The following is a 25,102-nucleotide window of genomic DNA, read 5'->3' on the forward strand; positions in this document are numbered from 1 at the left end:
CTTGAGGCTAACGCTTCAAGGGCAGGACCATAACTAGGTGATAGAATACAGCTGCTCATGTGATTAGGGTTGCACCTGGCTAAGAGCACGCCTACAGGAAAGAGGAGATTGAGGAACGAGTCACAGAGAAAGTGTCCCCATTACTCATGGTTTCATTCCATAAAAGAGGTAAAATAAAGTAACCTAAATCTATAATAAAAACACACTGTTTTGGCAAACATTTTGGGGAACACAATTATTTTATTGCACAATGTAAATCATCAGGAAACTGCCTTCACAATTATGTGTTTCATAAACCTCTGAATAAATAAACTCAAATCTACATATACAGTATATCTTTGAATCAAAATAGGACTTTCTTCACATTAATTCAGTCTTGTTAAGGCTATACATAAATAACATCCAAACAAGGTCAATTACATTTCACCTGCAGGTGTTTTGCAAGAAAAAAAAAACAGCTCCCCCCCGCACAGTACCCCCAAGAATTTCCTTACATTTTGATGTAAGTGGACAATTATTTTAAGTTTTATACTTATTTAAGACTGATAACTCATGAAACAGGCAAGTTTAGAGCAGAGGTGTAGATGCGTAAATGTATACCAATATGCATTTACCCTCCGCTGCGCATCCTCGTTTCTCCAAATGAAATAAATAAAAACAGTATTTTTTTAAATATTTTTGATGTATGTACTTTTCCATAATTGAACGAAACAAAAAAAAAAACGGGTGTCCCATGTCCGCGGAGCCTGTGTGCGTGCACACATTCCATGGAGCCTGCAGCGGGCTCCCACTGGCGAACTGATTATTTACTTTGCCACACATGGATAACTGCAATTAGATGAAAGACAAGGGCAAATTGCACTCAGCTGAAAGTCCAGTCGGTGAGCATGCCAATTGGCCCCGACAATGGTCCACGGAGAGTCCGCTGTCCTGGCTATCGCCGCTGGTATATTTTATGAATGCAGAAGCTCACTCGTAATGGCCTGGTAGATTGCAGTGTCATCACGTGATCTGTGTACTCCGTAATAATCACTAAGACTACAAGGCTATCTTTTGACCTGTGCGAGCAGTCATTTGGGCATGCGGTGATGGAAAAAAATGCAGTTTTTTACTAAATTATTCCACAATAATGGACTGATCTTAAACTTGGATGCGGCATGTCAGAACTGCCTGGAATACACATTTTATTAATCTTGCCTGTGAGTGTGGCAGATCAATGAGATCCACAGACTACTGACATCAGTTTTTCATTAACAAAAGCAATAGGGCTTCCTTTCCTTTGGGGCTGGACCCCTAATAACGACTGCTCGACTCTAAGAATCTCAGTCCACTGACGGGTCTCCGAAAGATGATTAGACTCATTGACTTTCAGGGGGCAGCCCAAGTGTCTTCATGGCAGATCCTGGATTAGGAAGCAAAAAATCCTGTCATATTTTTCAATCATTATTCCTACATTTGGGTTGTGCACTTTGGCACATTCCCATGGATGACTTGGTTGACTTGACTTGTTTGATGAAGCTGAGGACTAATACATTGGGACCCTGGAGGTTCAAGCTCTCAACATGAGCGTCATGTCTGAAACCTTGAAAAATGTAATGATTTACAGAAATAATAATAAATAAAATAAAATCTATGCGAGTACTATCCGGGACTTCTCTGGGTGTAACATTTTCCTTACCTCAGTGTCAAGGAAAGACAATAGAAAGTGTTGAAATGTTATGTGTCTATGTTTTTTTGTCTATTCCCTATTTGTTTTATGTGATGTCTTCAGCATTGCAACCAGTAGTGCAGTGTCCAAGGAGCTGACAAGGCTGCTCAAAATCCCTGTGGACACTTACAACAACATCCTCACCGTGCTACAGCTCAAGCACTTTCCACCGCTGTTTGAGTACTTTGACTACGAATCGCGCAAAAGCATGAGCTGCTACGTGCTGAGCAATACACTGGACTATAACACCACCATTTTGGCCCAAGAGCAGGTAGGATTAAAGCACCAGTATTTCTTCACAAGGACGTCAGCATTCCTCATTGCCTGTGAATCCCTCTTCACTTCAGTCCCTGTCCAATGATTTCTCTAGGTGGACGCCATCCTGAGCCTTGTGTCTACGCTGATCCAGGATCAGCCAGACCAGCCAGCCGAGGACCCGGACCCAGAGGACTTTGCTGAAGAGCAGAGTCTGGTTGGACGTTTCATCCATCTGCTGCATTCAGAAGACCATGACCAACAGTACTTGGTGAGAATTATCAGTTAGTTCCTCTGTGGGTGGTTCCTTATTGGATGTTTGTTTGGTCGGTTGAGGTTTTGGCAATGCTTGTAAAAGATGCAATATATATTCCAAATGACTAATGGATTATACACCATGTGTCTGTGTCAGGGTTAGCGTGGGTTTAGCTTTGTCTCTCGATTGTAAATATGAAATTGTTAATTATAATTATTACTGGAATATGGATATAACTAGAAATTGTTGGTGCATGTGAATAATGGGGAGGGAAAAAAAAAAAAAAAAGGTTTTGTTCATGTAATTTTATTGTTACTAACATTGTTGCGATGTGCATCCAGATTCTGAACACTGCCAGGAAGCATTTTGGAGCTGGTGGAAACCAAAGGATTCGTTACACACTCCCTCCTCTCATATTTTCTGCCTACCAGTTGGCCTTCAGATACAAGGAGAACTCCTCATTGGTACACACATTCCATTCTGATTTATTCTAGATATGCCTGACCTTATCAAGGGGAAAAGAGCATCCGATACAGTGCAAACTAAAGGGAAATCTCAAAATGTTTTTTGAATGTGTCTCCATCAGGATGACAAGTGGGAGAAAAAGTGCCAGAAGATATTCTCCTTCGCCCACCAGACGATCAGCGCACTCATCAAGGCAGAACTAGCTGAGCTCCCCCTTCGGCTTTTCCTGCAGGGGGCTCTGGCCGCTGGTGAAATCGCCTTTGAAAACCATGAGACTGTGGCCTATGAGTTCATGTCACAGGTAAAGCATACTCTAATCCTTTTCAGTAGCTTCCAGTTGCCACATTCAGCTCTTTAGCTATATACCAAAGTTCAAATACCAGACAAATTTTCTATATCTTAAGATTAGTTTTTATATATATATATATATATATATATATATATATATATATATATATATATATATATATATTTATTTATTTATTTATTTATTATTATTATTATTATTTTTTTTTTTTTCCCAAGAGCGTGCTCCCATCTCCCACAACATTGTTCACAAAATGAAAATATCAATCTGCCTTTATCAATTCTCCAACTAATTACTCCCGTGTCACATTTTCCAGCATCAAAAAAGGGACGAAAAAAATGAGTCATTCAAATTTTTTTATGAATAAAAAAAATTATTTGGCGCATTGAATTGAGGTGTCAGTTTTACTTAGTTTTACCCACCTCTCCTGCAGGCCTTTTCTCTGTATGAGGACGAGATCAGTGACTCCAAGGCCCAGCTGGCAGCCATCACGCTTATTATTGGCACCTTTGAGCGCACACGCTGCTTCAGTGAGGAGAACCATGAGCCCCTGAGGACGCAGTGTGCACTGGCTGCTTCCAAGTTGCTGAAGAAACCAGACCAGTGTCGCGCTGTCAGCGTCTGTGCCCACCTCTTCTGGTCCAGCCGCAGCACTGACAAGAACGGCGAGGAGGTGCGGTTTTTGATTTCTTCACTTTGAGTAGTTTTACAAAATGTCAATATTAGTTGAACAATATATCATATGGGGATGGTAGCTCAGGCGGTAGAGCTGGTGGTCTAGTGATCTAAAGGTTGCTGGTTCGATCCCAGGCTCCTCCTGCTAGCATGCTGTAGTGTCCTTGAGCAAGACACTTAACTCCTAATTGCTCCTGATGGCTGCGTCCGTCGGTGTTTGAACAATTGTAAGTCGCTTTGGATAAAAGCGTCTGCTAAATGACTAAATGTAAATGAAATGTAATGTAATGTAATATTATTAAATATGCTCGTTAAAGCTACAATCCATTTAACAGCATGTTATTTTTATGTATTATATCAACAAAATTTCAGACCTTATATCCTGGATATTTTCAGATAATACCCTTATTTCGACTCCATTATTGTGTCACCTTATAAGTAGTTATGAGACTATGAACAGGAAGTTGCACCGCTTCCTACTGGTAACCTATTGTAGCCAACGTTGTTCTTTGGATGTACTGCAGCAATTGCAAAAAGTTGTTTAAGATCTGATGAGACGCTACTGTTGTTGAAAACAGCGCACATATGAGTACGTGAAGCTCCTTTCCCCCATGGAATCCATAACATTTCTGGATAAAAAATATCTGGAAAAGGCAGTTGGTAGTCATTCCCACATTGGCCTCCCTTACGGAGTCTGTTCCCACATTGAAGAATGTTACGGATGCATTACTTAATTCTGGCACGAGAGGTGTTTAATATCACTCGAGGCAAGGCAACAAAATCAGAATCAGTTTCGGTTTTCGACCCCCGTCTTCTTGCTCCTCCTGGTCTCAGTTCCCTCTGCTGACAGAGCCCCCACCCCCGGAGGCAATAACCCAAACACTCAAAGTTATTAAATCAGTGGTCGTTTTAAACCTGTCCTACATTCTGCCTCCGGAGAAGGAACGTTCTCCACCTGTTCTCCCTCTCCCTCTCCCTGTCCGCTCCCTCCCGCCGGCTCTGATGCCCTCTAGGGTCACCTGAGTGGTATTTTTATGAAGAAAAGTAATTAAGTTTAAGAATATAAAGAGCTGTCTCCATAGAGACGTTTTATTTTTTCTTCCCAAAAACAAATAACTTGAAATAAATATTCATAAAAATCCATTATTTGTGGGGGGTTTTTATTCGGCTCCACTCCTACTTTGTGGTACTGTTACTGCTTCCATTCCTTTCCGGAATTTCCCGGAAATTATACTAGACGAGAGTGGGGAAACTTCAGAAACGACTCTTACGGGACATGAAGACTGGCTCCCTTTCCCACATGACGCCAATACGGAACATTTCCAGTAGATTTATGGCTTTCAGTGCAAGTGGCTTGAGTTTCCCATTTTCGAAAAAAAGAGCATTTGCCCCATTGATTCAAGCACAATGAAAAGCTGCAGCAATGATGGGTTTCTCATTTTTAAAGTGTCCAGTGAGGTAATACTTTGAACATTAATACATTTTGGGAGATAAGATTTTGATAAGGCCCGGGTTGAAAAATAACCCTCCTATCCTTATCCTTATCCGTTTTTATGCCTTTTGAATGGGAAAGCGGGTAGGTAAATTAATTATTTTGACGGACTAAATAGGATTGAGTAGTCATTGCGGCCGCATGACTCATAGGGGCTGCTGTGTTTCTCTCACCTCAGAACTGCCATCTGGTACTGCAGTGTCATGTTCAATTTCTCATGTTTATAACAAACTGAATTTCATGAAAATTGTTTCAGAATTAAGCGAGCTACAGTCGATTTTGTAGAGTATTGTATCTTCGTATAATGTTTACAAGCGGATCTTGACCGCTCCAATATGGCGGAAAAACAGATTCATTGCGGCGACATTTGCTTCACGATATGTGGTAAAGTAGCATCAACGTTGCGCAAAGTAGCGTAAACCAATCATTGTGCTGCAGAGTAAAACACAGCACGCATCTGTCCTGTCTATCTTTTCACTGCAACTCTGAATTGAGTTTTATGGAATTATCAATTGAAAAAAAAAAAAGTAAGAGCGGCAGTAAAACTGCATTTCACTATGATGGTTAAATTCTGCAATTGATCCACGGTTCACATTCGTGCCGAACCGTGGGGAGACCAGTACAGATCAACTACGTTCTGTTATACCACTAACTAATAGCAAGAGCATACATAGTGTTGCTCTAGTTAAAAAAAAAATATTTAAATTATTAAATCAACCATATTTGTAAGCATAATTGTAAAGATTTTTTTGTTTTAAAGATTTTGTCTGAGAAGCTGTGATAGCTGTTGTTCCTCCAGAAGAGAGGGATTGGGTGTCTACTCTACCTCCCTCCTCTACTCTATCCCGACTAGGGGTGTGAAGATACACTTGGTTCACCGTTACTGCTGCCATCATATCACTCACAGAAGCTGCTTTCAATCATGCACTGCAAACCTGAAATTATCCAGACATTCCCCGGATAAGCTGTGTGTGTGAAGGCAAATGTCGGAATCATTTGACCCGGACTTTACCCAGCCAGCACCATAGTACAAATTCTGGCTAATGTCCGATTGAGTGGTACTGTATGTGAACAGAGCAGGTAATTGTCCGGGGCATTCACAATGAGCGAGTGGGCGTGTCTCATATGCCAGTTATTTACCTTCATGCATGGTGCACGGAGCGTAACTGCTGCGTACTCCTTTCTGTTTTCTTTAGTATTCCTTTCCACTCTCGTTTATATTGTGCATACGTCCAAATACATGGAGTATCAACGCAAAAAAAAGCCAGACTACTGATAAGTCTGTAGCCCGGTCTGCTATCTTGTGTGCCGTAAACGCCGTAGCGTCATTGCATTACATCCTGCCTCCTGCACACTCTACCCAGTCTCCGCCCCTCGTCTAAAGCAAACTGATTATTTCCAGGTAATGTAAATGCGTCTCACACGGACAATCTCCGTTTTTTTTGCTAAATGTGTGAAAGGGCAACTCAAGACAATGTCCGGATAATCAGTTCAGGACATTATCTGGACATTGTCCGGAGTGCATTTGTGAAAGCAGCTTAAGGCTGCTCTGTGCTACTTGACGCTAGGTTTTGATTTCGATATCTAATCTACGCCAAACAAGCAAAGTTTTATTTTTGATTCTGCTCTCTGCAGTTTAATGTAACTGAAAAATTTGTATGTTCAGTGGATATCATGAACTATTTTTCAATTTACGTTTTTGTACTGCAAAATCTCATGCCACAATGTATTATTACACCCCAAATTACATTTGTTGATTTCATCTTTACATTTCTGTGTTTTATTTTTTATGATAACAACAATGAATTACATCCAATCTTTCTTCAGATCCGTGACGGCAAGCGAGTAATGGAGTGTCTGAAGAAAGCCCTGAAGATTGCCAACCAGTGCATGGACCCGTCGCTGCAGGTCCAGCTCTTCATCGAAATCCTCAACAGATACGTCTGCTTCTATGAGCGGGAGAACGACGCGGTATGAAACAACACCACAGAGGATTAGGCCATGCACCTACCTGCACCTACCATACATCGACCAGATGTAAATGAACAAATTATGTGGGTAAAGTGAAAGACACAGGCATGTAGTTGTGAAACAAAACTCACATTCATGATTGTATGAGCAGTCCTGTATTGAACTAAACTGTAAAATGAATCCCAGGCTGTTTATTGTAGCCGGTTGTCTCCAATGCGACCGCAACATGGATGTACTGCCTGCACGGGTTGCTGTCAAAATAGATATTTGTTTCTTGCTATTAAGGTCCTGTTTTTACTCTCAGATTCAGACCTAACAAATCCATGCATTGCAGCAGGAAGTGGAATTATATGTTGGCTTCAGAATCTCACTGGCATTACGCACGGAGTGTAATGCCAGTGAGATCCTGATTTCACCAAATGCTCACACACACACCAGTGATTATGAGCATTGGGACCATGTTTGCTGTTCTGGAGCATAAGCAAGAGCAGCTGTACTATCAATGTAACTGACGTGTTATCGCTCTCATCTATATTTATCAAACATTGAATCCTTTAGGCTGTATTCCCTTTTTTAAAAAGGGAGAAAAAAGGGCTTCTCCTTCTCAGTTTATTGCATCTTCGTTGATCCTCTGATTTTCAGAACACACTCAGAACATCCCTCCACACGCCAGGAGAATGGCCATCTGCCTGGTTAGATGGTGTTTGCCTGCATCCATGTCAGTGTGTGAATCTCTACACATTTGATGTTCTAATCATAACTATTGGAAGCCAATAGAATGGCTTGTAGATGTAGTAGACCTTTAAAACGCATTGATGCTGATGGATTATTTTAACCAGGAAGAGTTGATTTTTGTTTTCTTATAAGAGAAGGTTGGAAAACTTTGGTGGATACCTTTCGCACTTAAATCAGATGGTTAATGTGCAAATTGTCTTGCACTGATGGTAAACTACAGGCATGTAGCTTGTAAAAAATAAACTCATGATTGGGTCACAGTCCAGTATGTTTTTGGCACGGTCAAAGACATTTATTTTTTTTAACAAACACACCGAGGTTGACGCCACATTCGAGGCATTTTACAAATTTCACGATTATATCTTGCTGAGTGTAGAATGGAACTTGTCAAGGGTGTCAGAGCTTTGGGCAATACATGGAAATTTTTGTCATGGTGTCTTTATTTTTACAGTGGAAGAAAATGAGACGCATCTCCACTTAGGAAGACCTCTGAAGTGAGGTCCTGCACTCACGCCACAACAGTTCCCGAGGGTTTACAGTGCAACAATGTTCAATGTTCAGTTCATGGTTGGACAAAGAGTTCATAGTTGCACAAAGAGAATAATTTCACACATTGTTCTTTTACTTGACTGTGGATAGATCCTTTTAATAACTCTTCTGAGACCACTTCTGGCTCAGGTGGTAGAGGTGGTCATCTGGTAATTGAAGGATTGCTGGTTCAATACCCGGCCTCCTGGTAGCATGTCAAAGCGTGCTTGAGCAATACACTTAACCCCTAACTGCTCCCGATATATGGTCGGGATATACCATCGGTTTATTAATTTGTAGGTGAAGTTGAGGCAAAATTGTGCTTTTCCGGCCGTTTGCCATGTCTGATATTGGCATGTCAAACTACAAAAAGTGTCATTTTAGGTTCCATCAGGTCAATTCTCTTAACTAACGCCCCCCCCCCCCCCCCCATTCCCTTCCCCCACGTAGGTGACAGTGCAAGTGCTGAATCAGCTGATCCAGAAGGTCCGGGAGGACTTGCCTAACCTGGAGACCAGTGAAGAAACGGAGCAGATCAACAAGCACTTCCACAACACACTGGAGCACCTGCGCCTGCAGAAGGAGTCTCCTGAGTCTGAAGGCCCTGCCTATGAGGGCCTGGTCCTCTAAAGTCCTGTTTACACGCCGGGGCCAACGGGGGTGGAAACTATATTCATTAAACTTGCAAACACAATGCTCTAGAAAATGTACTTTACCCAGGGGTATTCTATCCAAAATGTCAGGGTGTTTTTGTCAGGGTGTTTAGTTTTACAGAAGGAAAAAAATTTAACAAAAGAAAAATTATGTGATGCAACCAAGTAAATGTAATATCCACCACTTTCCCCACCCCCACCAGGTGAGCGATTTTCCCTAAAATGTGTAACATTTTGCGAGACTGCACCCATCCCCCACGCACCATTTGGCATCAAAGACGTACTCAAACTGAGCTCACTCCTCCGGAATGTGCACTTTTTTTACAAACTGATTCACTTTCATTTATTTGTCATCCGTCACATCATGTTTGTTCTCCTCAGCTGATTGTAGGCTACGCTCGTCCCCCGTAAGATTGGCAGGAAACGTTCAACATGCTCTTATAAATCAAAAAAAGATTTGTCAAGCCTGATGCTTTCTGGTCAGAAATGTTTCAGTGGTCAATGAGAAGAGCTGTTGGCATGGAAAGATTGGAATCGGGTAAAATAAAACGGAACCATCAGCATTATTCTTGTATCACAGCACAAGCTGTGGTACAGAAATGGCTATTAAGAGCTTTGACCTGATGGTTTAACGCTGTCAAAACAAATGTTATGGTTGTACTTCTTTGAACAGCTCAGGTACAGGTTGCTGTCGACACCACTAAATCACTGCGACGCCATTTCTGACTGATTCTGTGGATTGGATTGGAGGGGGCAATCAAATCTGCTACGATCCCTAAATCGGAGTTCATCAACGATTTGCTTCTCCTTGTGAATCCAACACCTGCTAATGTGTTGTCCGGCCCACCCAGATAGATCCACACCGCAGTGGCCGATTCCCCATGAAATTCAGTAGTTAAGATGGCAGACTGAGCGTTTGCTTGAAGCTCTGTTCAGTTGAACACGCATGATTATTCGCATTGTTGGTCAACCACCGTTTGTTTTATTATTTTAATTTTTTTGCCATTTTGTTATTGTTTGCAGCTATTGGTGTTAAATTGTCATTGCCTTTGGTAAATGCAATACACATCTCTCTCTTCTCCCTCCCCATTGTCCATTCTTTATTGTATGTATAACCAAGGTGGAAATCAGAGAATGAATTAATTATCATCAAAGCCATTTGCACAAATAAACAGATTCATGCTAACCCGCACGTCTGTGGTGTTCATTTTGCATGCATGGCAAATGAAAAGGGTCTTAATTAAACAAAACAGGTGAGCTTGTGAAAAGCAATGGGGGATTCACTGCGCTTTTCGGGATTCTACGTTTGACATTTAGTTTTACTTTGATTGTAGTGTGTTGTGCTATTGCAGAATTGTACAAAGACAACACTTTCAATTTTTTTTCTGCGTGCATGTTAGACACAAACACACATTTTTGTTTTTATCAGAATAATTTTCCAAGGGCATTACTTGATATCGATCCACTACTAAGGTTGAAGATCACAATCCTTGAGCTATTACCACTCATACTCTGAAGTTGGAATTTTTTTATATACACTGCTCAAAATAATAAAGGGAACACAATCATTACAATATTACTCCAAGTTAATCACACTTCTGGGATATCAACCTGTCCACTTAGGAAGCAACACTGATTGTGAATCCATTTAACTTGCTGTTGTGCAAATGAAGCAGGCAACAGGTGGAAATGAGAGGCAATGAGCAAGACAACCCCAATAAAGGAATGGTTCTGCAGGTGGTGGCCACAGACCAATTCTCTATCCTCATCTTTTCTGGCAGATTTTTGGTCACTTTGCATTTTGCCAGTGCCATCACCACTCGAGGTCAACAAGCCAGCAACAGGAACGCTTTCTCCTTTGTGCAAGGAGGAACAGGAGGAGCACTGCCAGAGCCCTACAAAATGACCTCCAGCAGGCCACTAATGTGCATGTTTCTGCTCAAACTGTCAGAAACAGATTCCATGAGGATGGTATGAGGGCCCGAACATCCACAAATGGGGCCTGTGCTCACAGCCCAACACTGTGCAACCCGAATGGCATTTGCCAGAGAACACCAGGATTGGCAGATTCGCCATTGGCGCCCTGTGCTCTTCACGGATGAAAGCAGGTTCACATTGAGCACATGTGACAGATGTGACAGAGTCTGGAGACGTTGTGGAGAACATTCTGCTGCCTGCAACATCCTCCAGCATGACCGGTTTGGCGGTGGGCCAGTGATGGTCTGGGGAGGAATATCCTCCACAGACCTCCATGTGCTAGCCAGAGGTGCCCTGACTGCCATTAGGTACTGGGATGAGATCCTCTGACCCATTGTCAGACCATATGCTGGTGCAGTGGGCCCTGGGTTCCTTCTGCTGCATGCCAATGCTTGGCCTCATGTGGCTGGAGTGTGTCAGCAGTTCCTGCATGACGAAGGCGTTGATGCTCTGGACTGGCCTGCCCGTTCCCCAGACCTGAATCCAATCGAGCACCTCTGGGACATCATGTCTCGTTCCATCCACCGACGCCACGTCGCACCACAGACTGTCCAGGAGTTGAGTGATGCCCTGATCCAGGTTTTGGAGGAGATCCCCCAGGAGAACATCCGTCATCTCATTGGGAGCATGCCCAGATGTTGTAGGGAGTGCATACAGGCACGTGGAGGCCACACACACTAATGAGCCTCATTTTGAATTGTCTTGAGGAATTTCCACAGAAGGTGGATCAGCCTGTGATCAGATTTTTCCACTTTTATTTTGAGTATGATTCTCAATCCAGACCTCCATGGGTTATTTTGATTTCCATTGATCATTCTTATGTTATTTTGTTCTCAACGCATTCCTCTATGTAATGAATAAAGATTTTCAACTGGAATACCACATTCATTGAGATCTAGGATGTTTTGTTTAAGTGTTCCCTATATTTTTTGAGCAGTGTAAAATATTGGGAATAAACACCTATAAAATATTTTACTCGAGATCTCGGTTTAAGAGTAACAGAGCAGTTCAGCCTTGTCATACTGGTGTTAGTGACTTTATAGATTGAGCTTTTGTTGCATAATTAATGGTAAAGGTCTTGGTAATTTGAGTTACGAAAAAAATATTTTTTTGTTTTAGTTCTTCTGTAACATATTATTAAGGAATAGCCATTTTCTTTCCCCTTACACATCTATTGTGAATGGATCATTCGAGATTATGGATAGCAGAGACGGACGACACTATTTCCATTTATTATAGCAGAATTCACAAATAAAGCACAACAATACCCAGAAATGTGATTATTGAAATTAAAACATGAATATAAACTTCAATTTGAAATGAACATCAATCCTACTGACAATCAATGGAAAAAAATCTGCGTAAATATTTTTAACTATTTAAAGCAGTTTGCCAGAAGCCCTTTCCTTTACCAAAATACCCTGCAGGTGCTTTCCTGCGTTCCAAAGTGCTGCTGAAGGAGCACCAAAATGTGGCCCTCTAATTATTGTCTTCCAAGTACTAAAGCTGCATCTTGACCTTAATGGGGCTGAGCGTTTTCTGAAAGGCCCATCTGAAGCTGGTGTGGCACAGAGGATACAGCACTGGGTTGATGGAGGAGTTCAGCCACAGCAGCCAGAAAGAGGTCTCGTACAGGAAGTGGTGCACACACTGGGAATGGCATGCTACGTGAATGATCATCAACAGCGCGTAGGGCGCCCAGCAGAGACCAAAAACAAACACGATCACCGCCAGGGACTTGGCCACCTTTTGTCCCAAGACAGGCGAGAATTGCTCCCCACCACATCAGGGCCAACGCAGTAATGGCTGGTCTGTGGCCGACCAGGTGCTGAGGCGCAGAACAATGGCACGGGAACACCCTGGGTAACGGCGACTCCCACAACTGGAGAAAGGTTATGTCTCTCTTTGGGTCCCCAACTGCTGCCTCGGTCTCTGCAATTTGCAAAGAACTCAAAGGTGGAGGCGGCCATTAGGAAGTAAAAGTTGAAGTAGAACTCTGTGTGACACTGGTTATTGGGCACCACACTTTCCCCGATTGCGTGCTCCCAGGCAATGATTGCCAGGTCGAACAGGAGGAAGGCAGCTAGCCAGACACTCAGCATCTTCCGCACAGTTCCACGTGATGTGCCTTTCTGGCACCTGTAACTGAGCCGTGTGGGAAAAGAGGATGGTGTTGGTGACAATGGAGAAGTTGTCAAGAGATGATTGCTGTTGGTGTTGTTAATATTGTAAAGAAACTACTATGTAAGGGATAATGTAAAGCCAGCCCATCATAAAATGATATAATGGCTGGCTGTACATTATCCTGGTTATTATATGGCTATTTCCCAAACAAATAGATACATTGACACTTAATATTGACTTGAAACATTGTATTACTTATATGACTAGTTTAAGCAACGTCGTTTAAGAAATCAAAAGCAACTGGAGTGTGACAGATCAGCAGTCATTCAGGGATAACTCACCACCGATTGCTGTTATTGAGCAATGATTATCTAGAAACAAGATTAACTACTAATATAGGGAACTGAGTAGTTATCCTAAACTTTTAAGGTGCTTTAGTACTTGGATTCAGTGTTGGCAGGACTGAAGCTGGATATATTTTTATAAACTGTATATATATTGATATTGATTATTGTGTGTGTGTGTGTATATATATATATATATATATATATATATATATATATATATATATATATATATATATATATATATATATATATATATATACTCATATCAATGTCCTCCGATGACATTTTGTTCATTAACAATGAGTATCAAATGCATGTGAGTACCAAATTGTTAGCCTTTGGGTGGGTTAGGGGACCCAAATGTGTCCGCCTATTGCAATCTACCCCCTTTGAACCGGCCCAGCGTATGGACTGATATACAAAGTATATTCATTACTTTTGCTCTTAGGGTCCAGTGGAACATAGTGACACATGATCAAAAGTGGTTAAGTATGCTTTGTTAGTTATACGTAGGTGTTTGTGTAGTATTATTTAAGACTGTGACCTTCTTAGGCTGTTGTATCACATGAAGTATACAAAGTTTACCAAGTCATAATGGTCCCACTGGGCCCAATCCTGTTCAGCATATACATTAATGACCTGTGTTGACCATGTGATATTTTAATGTATGCTGATGATATTTATTATTATCAGCATACCAGTTATTATATCAGTTATTTTTACTCATCGTAAAATTGCAGAAGAGGTTGCAATCAAGCTTACAGATGTTATGTTGAAGGTCACATTCTGGTTTAACCAATGTTGTTTGTATTTGAATGTGTCGAAAACAGTTTGTACGCTTTTCTCCAAAGGCCACAGCGTAGAGGTAGAGCAAGATATTCTCATCTCAGGAGAGAGACTACAAGTTGTCTCAGAATACAAATATTTAGGAGTACACATAGATTAAAACCTTGGCTTCAAAACCCACATAAAAATTGTGTTAAAAAGTAAAGTTAATTTTGGAAAATTGGCTAAGATATTTCCACTCAATGGTTAGGTCCGACATCACCTATTGTCTGATAAATTGGTCTAATACACACTATACAGCAGGGGTGTCAAACAGACGACCCATGGGCCAAACAAGGCCCGCCAGAAGGTACAATCCGGCCTGAGAAGACATCACAGACATTACAGAGAAGACATCAACTGCAATTTTTCAATAAAAGTAACTGTTATTTCAAATTTGTCCACTGGGGGTCACACACAACACTGTCAAGCAAGCAAACTGTTTTTGCTGGAGCTGCCAGTAAAAAAATTCATATTCTACGTGTTCTTTTGCTGTCAACATTGCACTCTGTGGCGCCCTCATTACCTAAAATGTCTTCGTCAAAAAGGAGAAAAGTGGAGAAAAAAAAAGTGGAAAAGTGGGAAATTGGACTTTTTACTATTAATTTACAGAGGTGAATGGGAAACTCGTGTGCTTAGTGTGTTCACAGCAGGTTTCAGTACTCAAAGAATATAATATTCTGCGCCACTATGAGACTCATCATGGTGCAAAATGCAACAGCTTGCAAGGATAACTGAGAAGAGAGAACATAAATGATTTGTTAGTGGGTCTGATGAAACAGCAGCCTTTTTTTACCCGTAGCCGAGATATCAGTGACGCAGCAGTGAAAGCTAGCTAGCTTATTGCTAGCCAAATAGCATCAGCATCAAAACCATACTGTGAGGGGGAGTTTGTGAAAAAATGCATGCTGAAGCTGCAGAAATCATGTGCCCTGAGAAGCGACAGACATTTGCTAACATTAGTCTGACAACAAACACCGTAACAGATAGGATTTCAGATCTTTCAGATTCAAGATTCAAGATTTTTATTTGTATGTATATGTATGTGACAAATAAAAATCTTGAATCTTGAATCTGAAAGATCTGAAATCCTATCTGTTACGGTGTTTGTTGTCAGACTAATGTTAGCAAATGTCTGTCGCTTCTCAGGGCACATGATTTCTGCAGCTTCAGCATGCATGTTTTCACAAACTCCCCCTCACAGTATGGTTTTGATGCTGATGCTATTTGGCTAGCAATAAGCTAGCTAGCTTTCACTTCAGCAGATTGGGACAGCGAAAAGAAGCACAAAGTCAAGTCTTTTGTTGCATTTTCCGCTGCAATTGATGAGAGCACGGACATTATTGATGTTGCTCAACTGGCCAAATAAATTTGTGGTGTTGATGAGACTTGACCGTCACCGAGGAGTTCCTTGAGTTGGTGCCAATGACGGACACCACAACTGCAAATGACATTTTCAACTCTCTCGTTGGAGTGCTGGACAGGGTTAGAGTGGACTGGGCCCTTGCTGTGAGCCTGGCTACAGATGGTGCGCCATCAATAATCAGGAAAAAAGCAGGTGTTGTTACAAAATTTTGAGAGAAAGTACAGGCTACAAATGGAGGACATCATTTTTGGACATTTCACTGTATTTTGCACCAGGAGGCAATATGTTGCAAGTCGTCCAAAATGGATCACGTCATGGAAGTGGTTGTCAGAACGATTTATTTCATCCGAGCCAGATGTCAGTTTGAGAGCCTTCTCAGTGATAAAGATGTTACCTATGGCCTGCCATACCACACTGAAGTACCTCAGCATGGCACCTCGGCTTAACCACCTTACTTTGGTGGTTAAGCCGAGGTGCCGTGCTGAGGCGTTTCTTTGATCTACGAACGGAAATTGGACAGTTCATGGAGAAAAAGGGTAAACCAGTGTTGGAATTTCAATCGCTACAATGGCTGGAGGACCTAGCATTTATGGTGGACATTACAGAGCACTTGAATTATCTAAAGAAAATGCTGCAAGGCCGCAAAAAAGTTGTCACACAGTATTATGACAGCATACGCGCATTCAAGATTCAAGATTCAAGATTCAAGAGGTTTATTCGTCACATACATATCCATACTTTCATACATATATGCAGTGAAATGTTAATGCAACGCACCCGGTATGGTACGGTAATGTTACCCGGTAACATTTCACAGTAGCTACCTAAGAAAATTTCTTTCTACTACATTTACATTTACATTTACATTTAGTCATTTAGCAGACGCTTTTATCCAAAGCGACTTACAAGGGAGAATAACATTCAGCTACATTGCGACAGAGATTAGTGTAATAACAACATTGGTGTAACAATAAATACTGCAAGGTGGTGCTAAGTAATTGTAGATTAGGACAGGAGGTACTCACTGAAGAGCTGGGTCTTCAGGTGCTTCTTAAAGACAGAGAGGGAGGTCCCCGCTCTGGTCATTTTTGGCAGCTCGTTCCACCAACGTGGAACTACAAATGAGAATAACCTGGATTGCCGTGGCTGTATGGCCGGCAGAGCCAGGCGACGCTCATTTGACGAGCGCAGCATCCGGGGGACAACATGTGCTCTTACAAGAGCATTTAAGTAGGTGGGAGCATTCCCAACAATCACTCTGTAGGCCAGCATAAGAGACTTGAACTTGATGCGGGCGGCTACAGGTAACCAGTGGAGCTCGATGAGCAGCGGAGTGACATGTGCCCTCTTTGGCTGGTTGAACACCAGTCGCGCCGCCGCATTCTGTATCATCTGAAGTGGCTTCACCGCACAGGCCGGCAAGCCTGTTAAGAGGGCGTTGCAGTAGTCGAGACGGGACATCACCAAGGTACTAGACCAACTAACTAATTTCTAAAACGTAATACAGTAAATCGAATACTTATAGAATAAAATAAATATATATAGAATAAAATACAATTAAATTAAATTAATAGAATAGATAAAGGGAATAGGCTTGCGTATATATGGGATAGACTTATGTATATGGGGTAGGCAATTATATAAATACAGATATGCGCATTAAAGTGACATGTGATTAAAGTGAGGTAGTGTTTGTGGGATAATACAGCACAGTATACAACAGTACGGTGCAGCAATACGGTAACACCGAACAACCCTGAACAGTGATACAGTATGCGGTACAGTATGCTACATACAGTAAAGAAGGTAGTGGAGCCTATGTGTGTGGCTCAGTTAGGACCCCTGGTGAGGTCAGCATTGACAGTTCTTATGGCTTGCGGGAAAAAACTCCGTCTCAGTCTCTCTGTTCTCGCTGTGTGACTGCGGAGGCGCTTGCCTGACCACAGAAGCTGGAACAGTCCGTTGTTTGGGTGGTGAGGATCCTTCATGATTCTGTGGGCTCTGCTACTACACCTCCTGGTGTATAAGTCCTGCAGGGAGGGGAGGGTAGTTCCAGTGGTACGTTCAGCTGAACGCACCACCCTCTGCAGGGCCCGCCTGCCTGAGCAGTACAGTTCCCAAACCAGGCAGTGATGTTGCCTGTCAGGATGCTCTCGACCACTCCACAGTAGAAGGACTTGAGGATCCTCACCGAGACCCGGAATTTCCTCAGCTGCCTGAGGTGGTAAAAACACTGCCTCGCCTTTCTCACCAGAGTGTCTGTTTGTAAAGTCCATGTTAAGTCCTCTGTGATGTGGACTCCCAGGTACTTGAAGCTGCTCACCCTGTCAACAGAAGTCCCATTAATCACCAAGGGCGTGTGCGTCCTCGGTTGTAATCCTCGCCTAAAGTCCACAATCAGCTCCTTAGTTTTGCTGATGTTCAGGTGGAGGCTGTTGTCCTGGCACCAGAGTGACAGGTCAGCCACCTCCTCGTGGTAGGCCTTGTCATCGCAGTCGGTGATCAAGCCCACGATAACGGTGTTGTTAGCAATGTTCTTTATCCATTTTTTTTTCATCTAAATATCATTACCTTTCGTCTGCTAAATTATTACGTAATGATGTAATTAACCTGAGCATATGAAGCTAACTAAAGAAAAGAGAGAAGGGAACTGTGTTTAAAGATTACTTTATATCTTACCTATTAGAGATAGTGTGCGTGTGTACATGTTCAAAAATATATTTCTCTCTTTTTAACTCGAATGGAGCAGAGCTGAGACACTGGACATGAGTGGAGTGGATTATAGAGAGGAGAGGAGAGTGGAAAAAAGGAGTGATGAGGAGAGTGGAGATTGGAAAATGGAAGAAAAGGCAGCTACAAAGTAGGGTTGTCTTTTCTTCCATTTTACCAAAAATGTTTTGCTCTGAATTAAATGTTTTATGGTCACGATTAATCGGGTAGTTGGTTGGCTTGCTTCCAGGCTTAAAACTCTGAATTTAAGGATTTTCTGAAATGTCAATGGAGAAATGAATTGGGAAATTCACTTGCTAAACAGAAGCCATTCAAACGTGGGAGGTCAATGTTGCACTCTATAGGGGACCTTTAAGATTGTTACCACATTACACCACATTATTATACTTCCAAAGCAATCAGTGGCCTTAAAGTAGTGGCACAGTTCTCTGGTTAAAATAATACAACTTTACAATACTCTCATCTGTAACTGTAAATCTCTCAGCTTTGTGTTTGTGTGTGTGCGTGTGCGTGTGCGTGCGTGCATGCGTGTGGGCACACTCCACTGAACAAGCCTGTACATTTTAAAGAGAAATTCCACCCCAAAACAACATTAAAATAATTTACGAGATCAAGGAATTACTGGCCACTGGGGGTGCACAAGCCAGTGTTTCATCAGTGCCGGTCCCAAGCCCGGATGAATAGAGAGGGTTGCGTCAGGAAGGGCATCCAGCGTAAAAACCATGCCAAATAAAACATGCAGACAACAAATCTGATTTCCATACCGGATCGGTCGAGGCCCGGGGCAACAACGAACGCCATTGGTGCCGTTAGCCAACAGCGTGCCAGTAGAAATTGTGCTACTGGCGGCCGAAGAAGAAGAGGGGGAAGGCGTGTCCGGAGACAGCAGGAGAAGAAGAAGGGTGGGAGAGTAGAGTTGAGAGTAGGAACTTTGAACGTTGGCACTATGAAGGGTAAAGAGAGAGAGAGCTTGCTAACATGATGGAGAGAAGGAAGGTAGATGTACTATGTGTACAAGAGACCAGGTGGAAGAGGAGTAAGACCAGAAGTATCGAAGCCGGGTACAAACTGTTCTACCATGGAAAGGATAGCAGGAGAAATGGGGTAGGGATAGTCTTGAAGGAAGAATATGTCAAGAGTGTTTTGGAGGTGATGAGAGTGTTGGACAGAGTGATAAGCATGAAGCTGGAAATTGATGGGGTAATAATGAATATGGTCAGTGCATATGCTCCCCAAGTTGGGAGTGAGATGGAAGAGAAGGACAAATTCTTTAGTGAGTTGGATGTAGTGGTGGAGAGCATCCCCAAGGGAGAGTGTGGTCGTTGGAGCAGATCTCAATGGGCATGTTGGCGAAGAGATCAGAGACATAGGTGATGAGAAGGTGATGGGTAGGTATGGTGTCAAGGAGAGGAATGTTAAGAAAGAAGAAAGAAGAAGAATCAGTCTTTATTTGTCACACAACACACCACACTACAACACATGCTTGCACACACACACACATGCAAATGCTTTGGATGGTGGCCGGTGAAATGGTTCCTCTGCATTTAACCCATCCTGGCCTGTCCTTCCTCCGGGGCCACAGCCAGGAGCAGTGGGCAGCATACATAGACGCGCCCAGGTGATAAGTGTCCATCGCTGGTCAGACGATGATGTGTGCATGTTTTTGAGGGGGGTCCTTACTGACGTGAGTTGGAGGAAACCCCATGTGAGCACGGGGAGAACATGCAAACTCCACACAGAAAGGCTCCTATTTGGGAGATAACCCGCCGGAGGACAGATGGTGGTGGATTTTGTCAAAAAGATGGAATTGGCTGTTGTGAATACATATTTCAAGAAGAGGGAGGAACACAGGGTGACATACAAGAGTGGAGGAAGGTGCACACAGGTGGACTACATTTTATGCAGGAGGTGCAATATAAAAGAGATTAGTGTTGCAGTCACTAATCTCTTTCATGGTGGTGGTAGGTGGTTGCTAGGCAGCATCGAATGGTGGTCTGTAGGATGACTCTGGAGGCCAAGAAGAGGAAGAGAGTGAAAGAAGAGCCAAAGATAAAATGGTTGAAGTTGAAAAAGGAGGAGTGTTGCATGCAATTTAGGGACGAGGTAAGGCTGGCAATAGACAGGAATGAACGGTTACCATATCACTGGGAAACAACTGCAGAAGTGGTGAGGGAGATGGCCAAGAAGGTACTCGGTGTATCATGCGGGAATAGGAAGGAAGACAAGGACTCTTGATGGTGGAAAGAGGGAGTACAGGAGAGCATAGAGCAGAATAGGTTGGTGAAGAAGAAATGGGATGGTCAGAGAGATGAAGAAAGTAGACAGGAGTACAAGCTGATGCGACGCACGACGAAGCAAGAAGTGGCAAAGGCAAAAGAAAAGGCATACGACGAGTTGTATGAGAGGTTGGACAATAAGGAAGGAGAAATGGACTTGTACCGATTGGCAAGACAAAGGGACCAAGCTGGGAAGGTGTAGAGCAGATTAGGGTGATGAAGGATAATGATGGGAATGTGCTGACTAGTGAGGAGAGTGTGTTGAGAAGGTGGAAGGAGTACTTTGAGGAGTTGATGAATGAAGAAAATGAGAGGGAGAGAAGAGTGGATGATTTAGGGATAGTGGATCAAGAAGTGCAGCAAATTAGCAAGGATGAGGTGAGAGCAGCATTAAAGAATATGAAGAGTAGAAAGGCAGTTGGCCCAGATGACATACCTGAGAAAGCATGGAAATGTTTAGGTGAGACAATGAGACTGTTTAACACCATCCTGAAAAGGGAGAGGATGCCGGAGGAGTGGAGAAAAAGTGTACTGGTACCCATCTTCAAGAATAAGGGAGACGTACAGAGCTGTAGTAACTACAGGGGAATAAAGTTGATCAGCCACAGCATGAAGCTATGGGAAAGGGTAGTGGAGGCTAGGTTAATAGGAGAGGTGGAGATCAACGAGCAGCAGTATGGTTTCATGCCAGGAAAGAGTACTACGGATGCAAGTTTTGCTTTGAGAATGATGGAAAAGTACAGGGAAGGCCAGAGGGAGTTGCACTGCGTTTTTGTGAATTTAGAGAAAGCATATGATAGGGTGCCGAGAGAGGAAGGTGGTATTGCATGAGGAAGTCGGGTGTGGCAGAGAAGTAAGTAGGAGTGGTACAGGATATGTATGAGGGCAGTCAGACAGTTGTAAGGTGTGCAGTAGGTGTGACAAAGGCCATCAAAGTGGAGGTGGAATTGCATCAAGGATCTTGCTCTGAGCCCTTTCTTGTTTGCAATGGTGATGGACAGGTTAACAGATGAAATCAGGCAGGAGTCTCCGTGGACTATGATGTTCCTGGATGACAATGTGATCTGTAGCGAGAGTAGGGAACAGGTTGAGGAGAGCATGGAGAAGTGGAGGCATGCATTAGAGAGAACAGGAATGAATGTCAGCAGGAGTAAGACAGAATACATGTGCCAGAATGGGAGGGAGGGTGGCGAAAAGCTGAGAATGCAAGGAGAGGAGGTGGAGAAGGCGGGTGAGTTCAAGTACTTTGGGTCGACCATCCAAAGCAGCGGAGAGTGTGGGAGAGAGGTGAAGAAGAGAGTACAGGCATGGTGGAGTGGGTCGAGAAGAGTGTCCGGAGTGATCTGACAGAAAGGTTCCAGCAAGAGTGAAGGGTAAGGTCTACAGGGCGGTAGTGAGACCATCTATGTTCTACGGGTTAGAGGCTGTGGCACTGACAAAAAGGCAGGTGGCTGAACTGGAGGTGGCAGAGTTGAGGATGTTGAAATTTTCATTGGGAGTGACAAGGATGGACAGGATTAGGAATAAGTACATTAGAGGGACAGCTCAGGTTGGATAGTTTGGTGGAAAAGTGATAAAGACGAGATTGAGATGGTTTGGACACGTGTGTAAGAGAGATGAGAGTTACATTGGGAGAAGGATGCTGAGGATGGAGCTGCCAGGCAAGAGGAAAAGAGGAAGGCCAAAGAGAAGGTTTATGAATGTAGTGAGGGAGGACATGCAGGTGGTTGGTGTAAGGGAGGAAGATGCGCAGAACAGAAGATATTGGAGGCAGATGATCCGCTGTGGGGACCCCTAATGGGAGCAGCTGAAAGAAAAATAAAGAAAAGGCATTACTGGTTTAGTTCCTCTGTGTGGCTGGTCAAAGTGATCTCTGCAGAGAAATAGCATCAGAGTGGTCTTTCCCTTTCAAGTTGGAATGGCATGTCTAGCTTAAACAGTGTACGAGGAGCATGTATAAAAAACAGTGGAAGAAAAGTACAAATGAGGATGCAAGAGAACAGCAGTGGTTTTTCTGAAGCAATCACAATTATTTTTAAATGCCTTTCAGCTAAAAGACACAATATTATCTGTAACATAACCATATAAGTAGTTTATACAACTTAAATGTATATTTTGAATACTGGTTCCTAAAACAATACAACCAACTATTGTTACACACCTGATCAGGATCTTCAAGGTTTCTTAATCTTGTCTAAAGTTGGTATGGAATCTGGCTACCTGCTGTTCTCAGACTGTAATGGTTTCAGGCATCCATAAAGAAGGGAAGTTGCCTTTGTAGTTGAGGCAGAAAAGTCCAGTGCAGTGCAAAAAGATGAATCTCATCATCAGGATTTAACATCCCCTCTCTGTCAAGGTTTCGGAAGAGAGCATGGAACAGATCAAGGACTTGTGTGTACACTTCCCTCCATAGGTGTTTTATCCTACAAAGGTAATGATGTTTTGATTAAAAAATAAAATGGATAAAGAACATTGACCGACATAAAACATGAAATGAAGCACGAATATGATACAAAAATTAGAATGTAAAGCTCATCAATACACGTGTGATTGCTTGGCAGTAATGACAGGTAGTGTGGGGTAGTTAGCTGGAGTGTTATATAGTGTTATACTTATATATACGTATAGTGTTATATTGTCATGTTATGGCTTTAGAACAGGGGTGGGCAAACTACGGCCCGCGGGCCACATCCGGCCCGTTGGTCTTTTTAATCCAGCCCGCTGAAGATTGGTACAGAATTCATAATTATGACTGCATTCATTTCACCTTGACCTGTAATGCCTGGTGTTTCACCAGGTGGTGCATTAGGCGCAGTGACTTGATTTTGTGGAGCCCGAGCTACTCTCTGTAATTACTCTGCTACTACTCTGAACCCATCTGCAACAATGAGTTGGCCAAAGAAAAGAAAAGTCGACAGTGAGTGCCGAGTGTTTAATAAGGAATGGACAACTAAATACTTTTTTACCTAGGTCTGGTCAAAGGCTGTATGTCTTATTAGCCAAGAAACGATTGCGGTTTTAAAGGAATACATCAGCCCTCACTTTTCCACCAAGCATGCTAATTACGCTAACAACCAATCAACATATAACGGATGGCTACCGCTCAGAGGTTGGCAGCTGGCTTGCAGGCTCAGCAAAACACCTTTATCCGACAAACTGCCATCCAAGAATCAAGCATGAAGGCAAGTTATTTGCTGGCATTCAAATTAGCAAAAGCCAGCAAGCCTTTCTCCGAAAGGGAGTTTCTCAAAGAGTGCATGGTAGAGACAGCAGGTATCTTGTGTCCTGGGAGCAAGAACAAATTTGAAAAAATTAGCTTATCACGCAGGACAGTTACTCGCCGTGTTGAACTATTTGATGAAGCTAGCTAGCAAGCTAAACAAAAAAGCGGAGTCATTTAAATTATATTCTTTGGCACTGGACAAAAGTAATGAGATAAAGGACACCGCTCAGCTTTTAATTTTAATCAGAGGGATTAATGACAATTCTGAGAAAACCGAGGAGTTTTTGGCCATGGAATCCCTAAAAGGGAAAACACGGGGAGAGGACTTGTATGACAGTGTGCCAACGTTACCACAGATGGATGGCCAAATCTGACGGGAAAAAACGTCAGACTGCTCAAAAGAATCCAGGAGAGGGTGAAAGAGGACAACCCTGAGCAGGAGGTAATTTTCCTACACTGCATAATTCACCGGGCAGCACTGTGTAAATCCGTATTGCAGCTTGGCCACGTGGTGAAACCAGTTGTAAAACTTGTTAACTTTATTCGAGCGAGGGGACTTCCCCATCGTCAGTTTATTAAGTTTCTTGACGAAAGTGACACTGATCACGGGGACTTGCTTTACCATTCTAATGTCCGCTGGTTCAGTTTGGGAAAAGTATGTCAACGAGTGTGGGAGCTCAAACAGCCGACAAGTTTCCTGAGCTGAGTGACACATTGGATTTGTGATTTAGCTTTTGCTGTGGACATACTGTCACACATTAATGAGCTGACAAGAAGCTACAAGGGAAAGACCAGTTTGTGCATGAAATGCATACAAACGTCAGAGCCTTCAAAACCAAGCTAGCTTTATTTTCAAAGCAAATGCCAAACAAGTCATTCACTCATTTCCCCACACTGGCTACGTTGAAAGAGGCCCCACAACATGTGAAAAAATACAGGAAATCACTGGATGACCTGCATGAAGAATTCTGCCGTCGGTTCTCTGATTTTGGAAAAATTGACAAGTCACTTCAGCTGGTGTCATGTCCCTTCTCACAAGACCCTGAAACGGCTCCACAGGAGTTGCAGTTGGAACTGATTGATCTCCAATGTGACACTGTCTTAAGGAGAAGAAGAAGTTCAACTCTCTTAAACTGGATGAGTTTTATGCTCATCAGGAGTGACTGTAATAAACCTGGAAGTGATACCA

At 42.7% G+C, this 25,102-nt stretch overlaps 1 protein-coding gene across 3 annotated transcripts in view; it reads left to right on the top strand.

Annotated features, from left to right (window-relative positions):
- Positions 1-10,223, top strand: part of vps35 (VPS35 retromer complex component) — a 37,353-nt gene extending 27,130 nt beyond the window's left edge. For 2 of the 3 annotated variants that reach the window (XM_079998111.1, XM_079998110.1), the window contains exons 11-17: positions 1,772-1,979; positions 2,079-2,234; positions 2,561-2,683; positions 2,806-2,985; positions 3,425-3,664; positions 6,986-7,129; positions 8,843-10,223. In XM_079998111.1, coding sequence (XP_079854237.1) covers positions 1,772-1,979; positions 2,079-2,234; positions 2,561-2,683; positions 2,806-2,985; positions 3,425-3,664; positions 6,986-7,129; positions 8,843-9,022 — 1,231 coding nt within the window. In that variant the 3' untranslated portion in view covers positions 9,023-10,223. Of the gene's footprint in view, positions 1-1,771; positions 1,980-2,078; positions 2,235-2,560; positions 2,684-2,805; positions 2,986-3,424; positions 3,665-6,985; positions 7,196-8,842 lie in introns of all 3 variants that reach the window. The other variant, XR_013844086.1, reaches the window with a different exon arrangement.
- Positions 10,224-25,102: the final 14,879 nt, after the last annotated feature.

Source organism: Zeus faber, assembly GCF_960531495.2.
Source record: "Zeus faber genome assembly, chromosome: 3".
NCBI classification, from domain to species: Eukaryota; Metazoa; Chordata; class Actinopteri; order Zeiformes; family Zeidae; genus Zeus; species Zeus faber.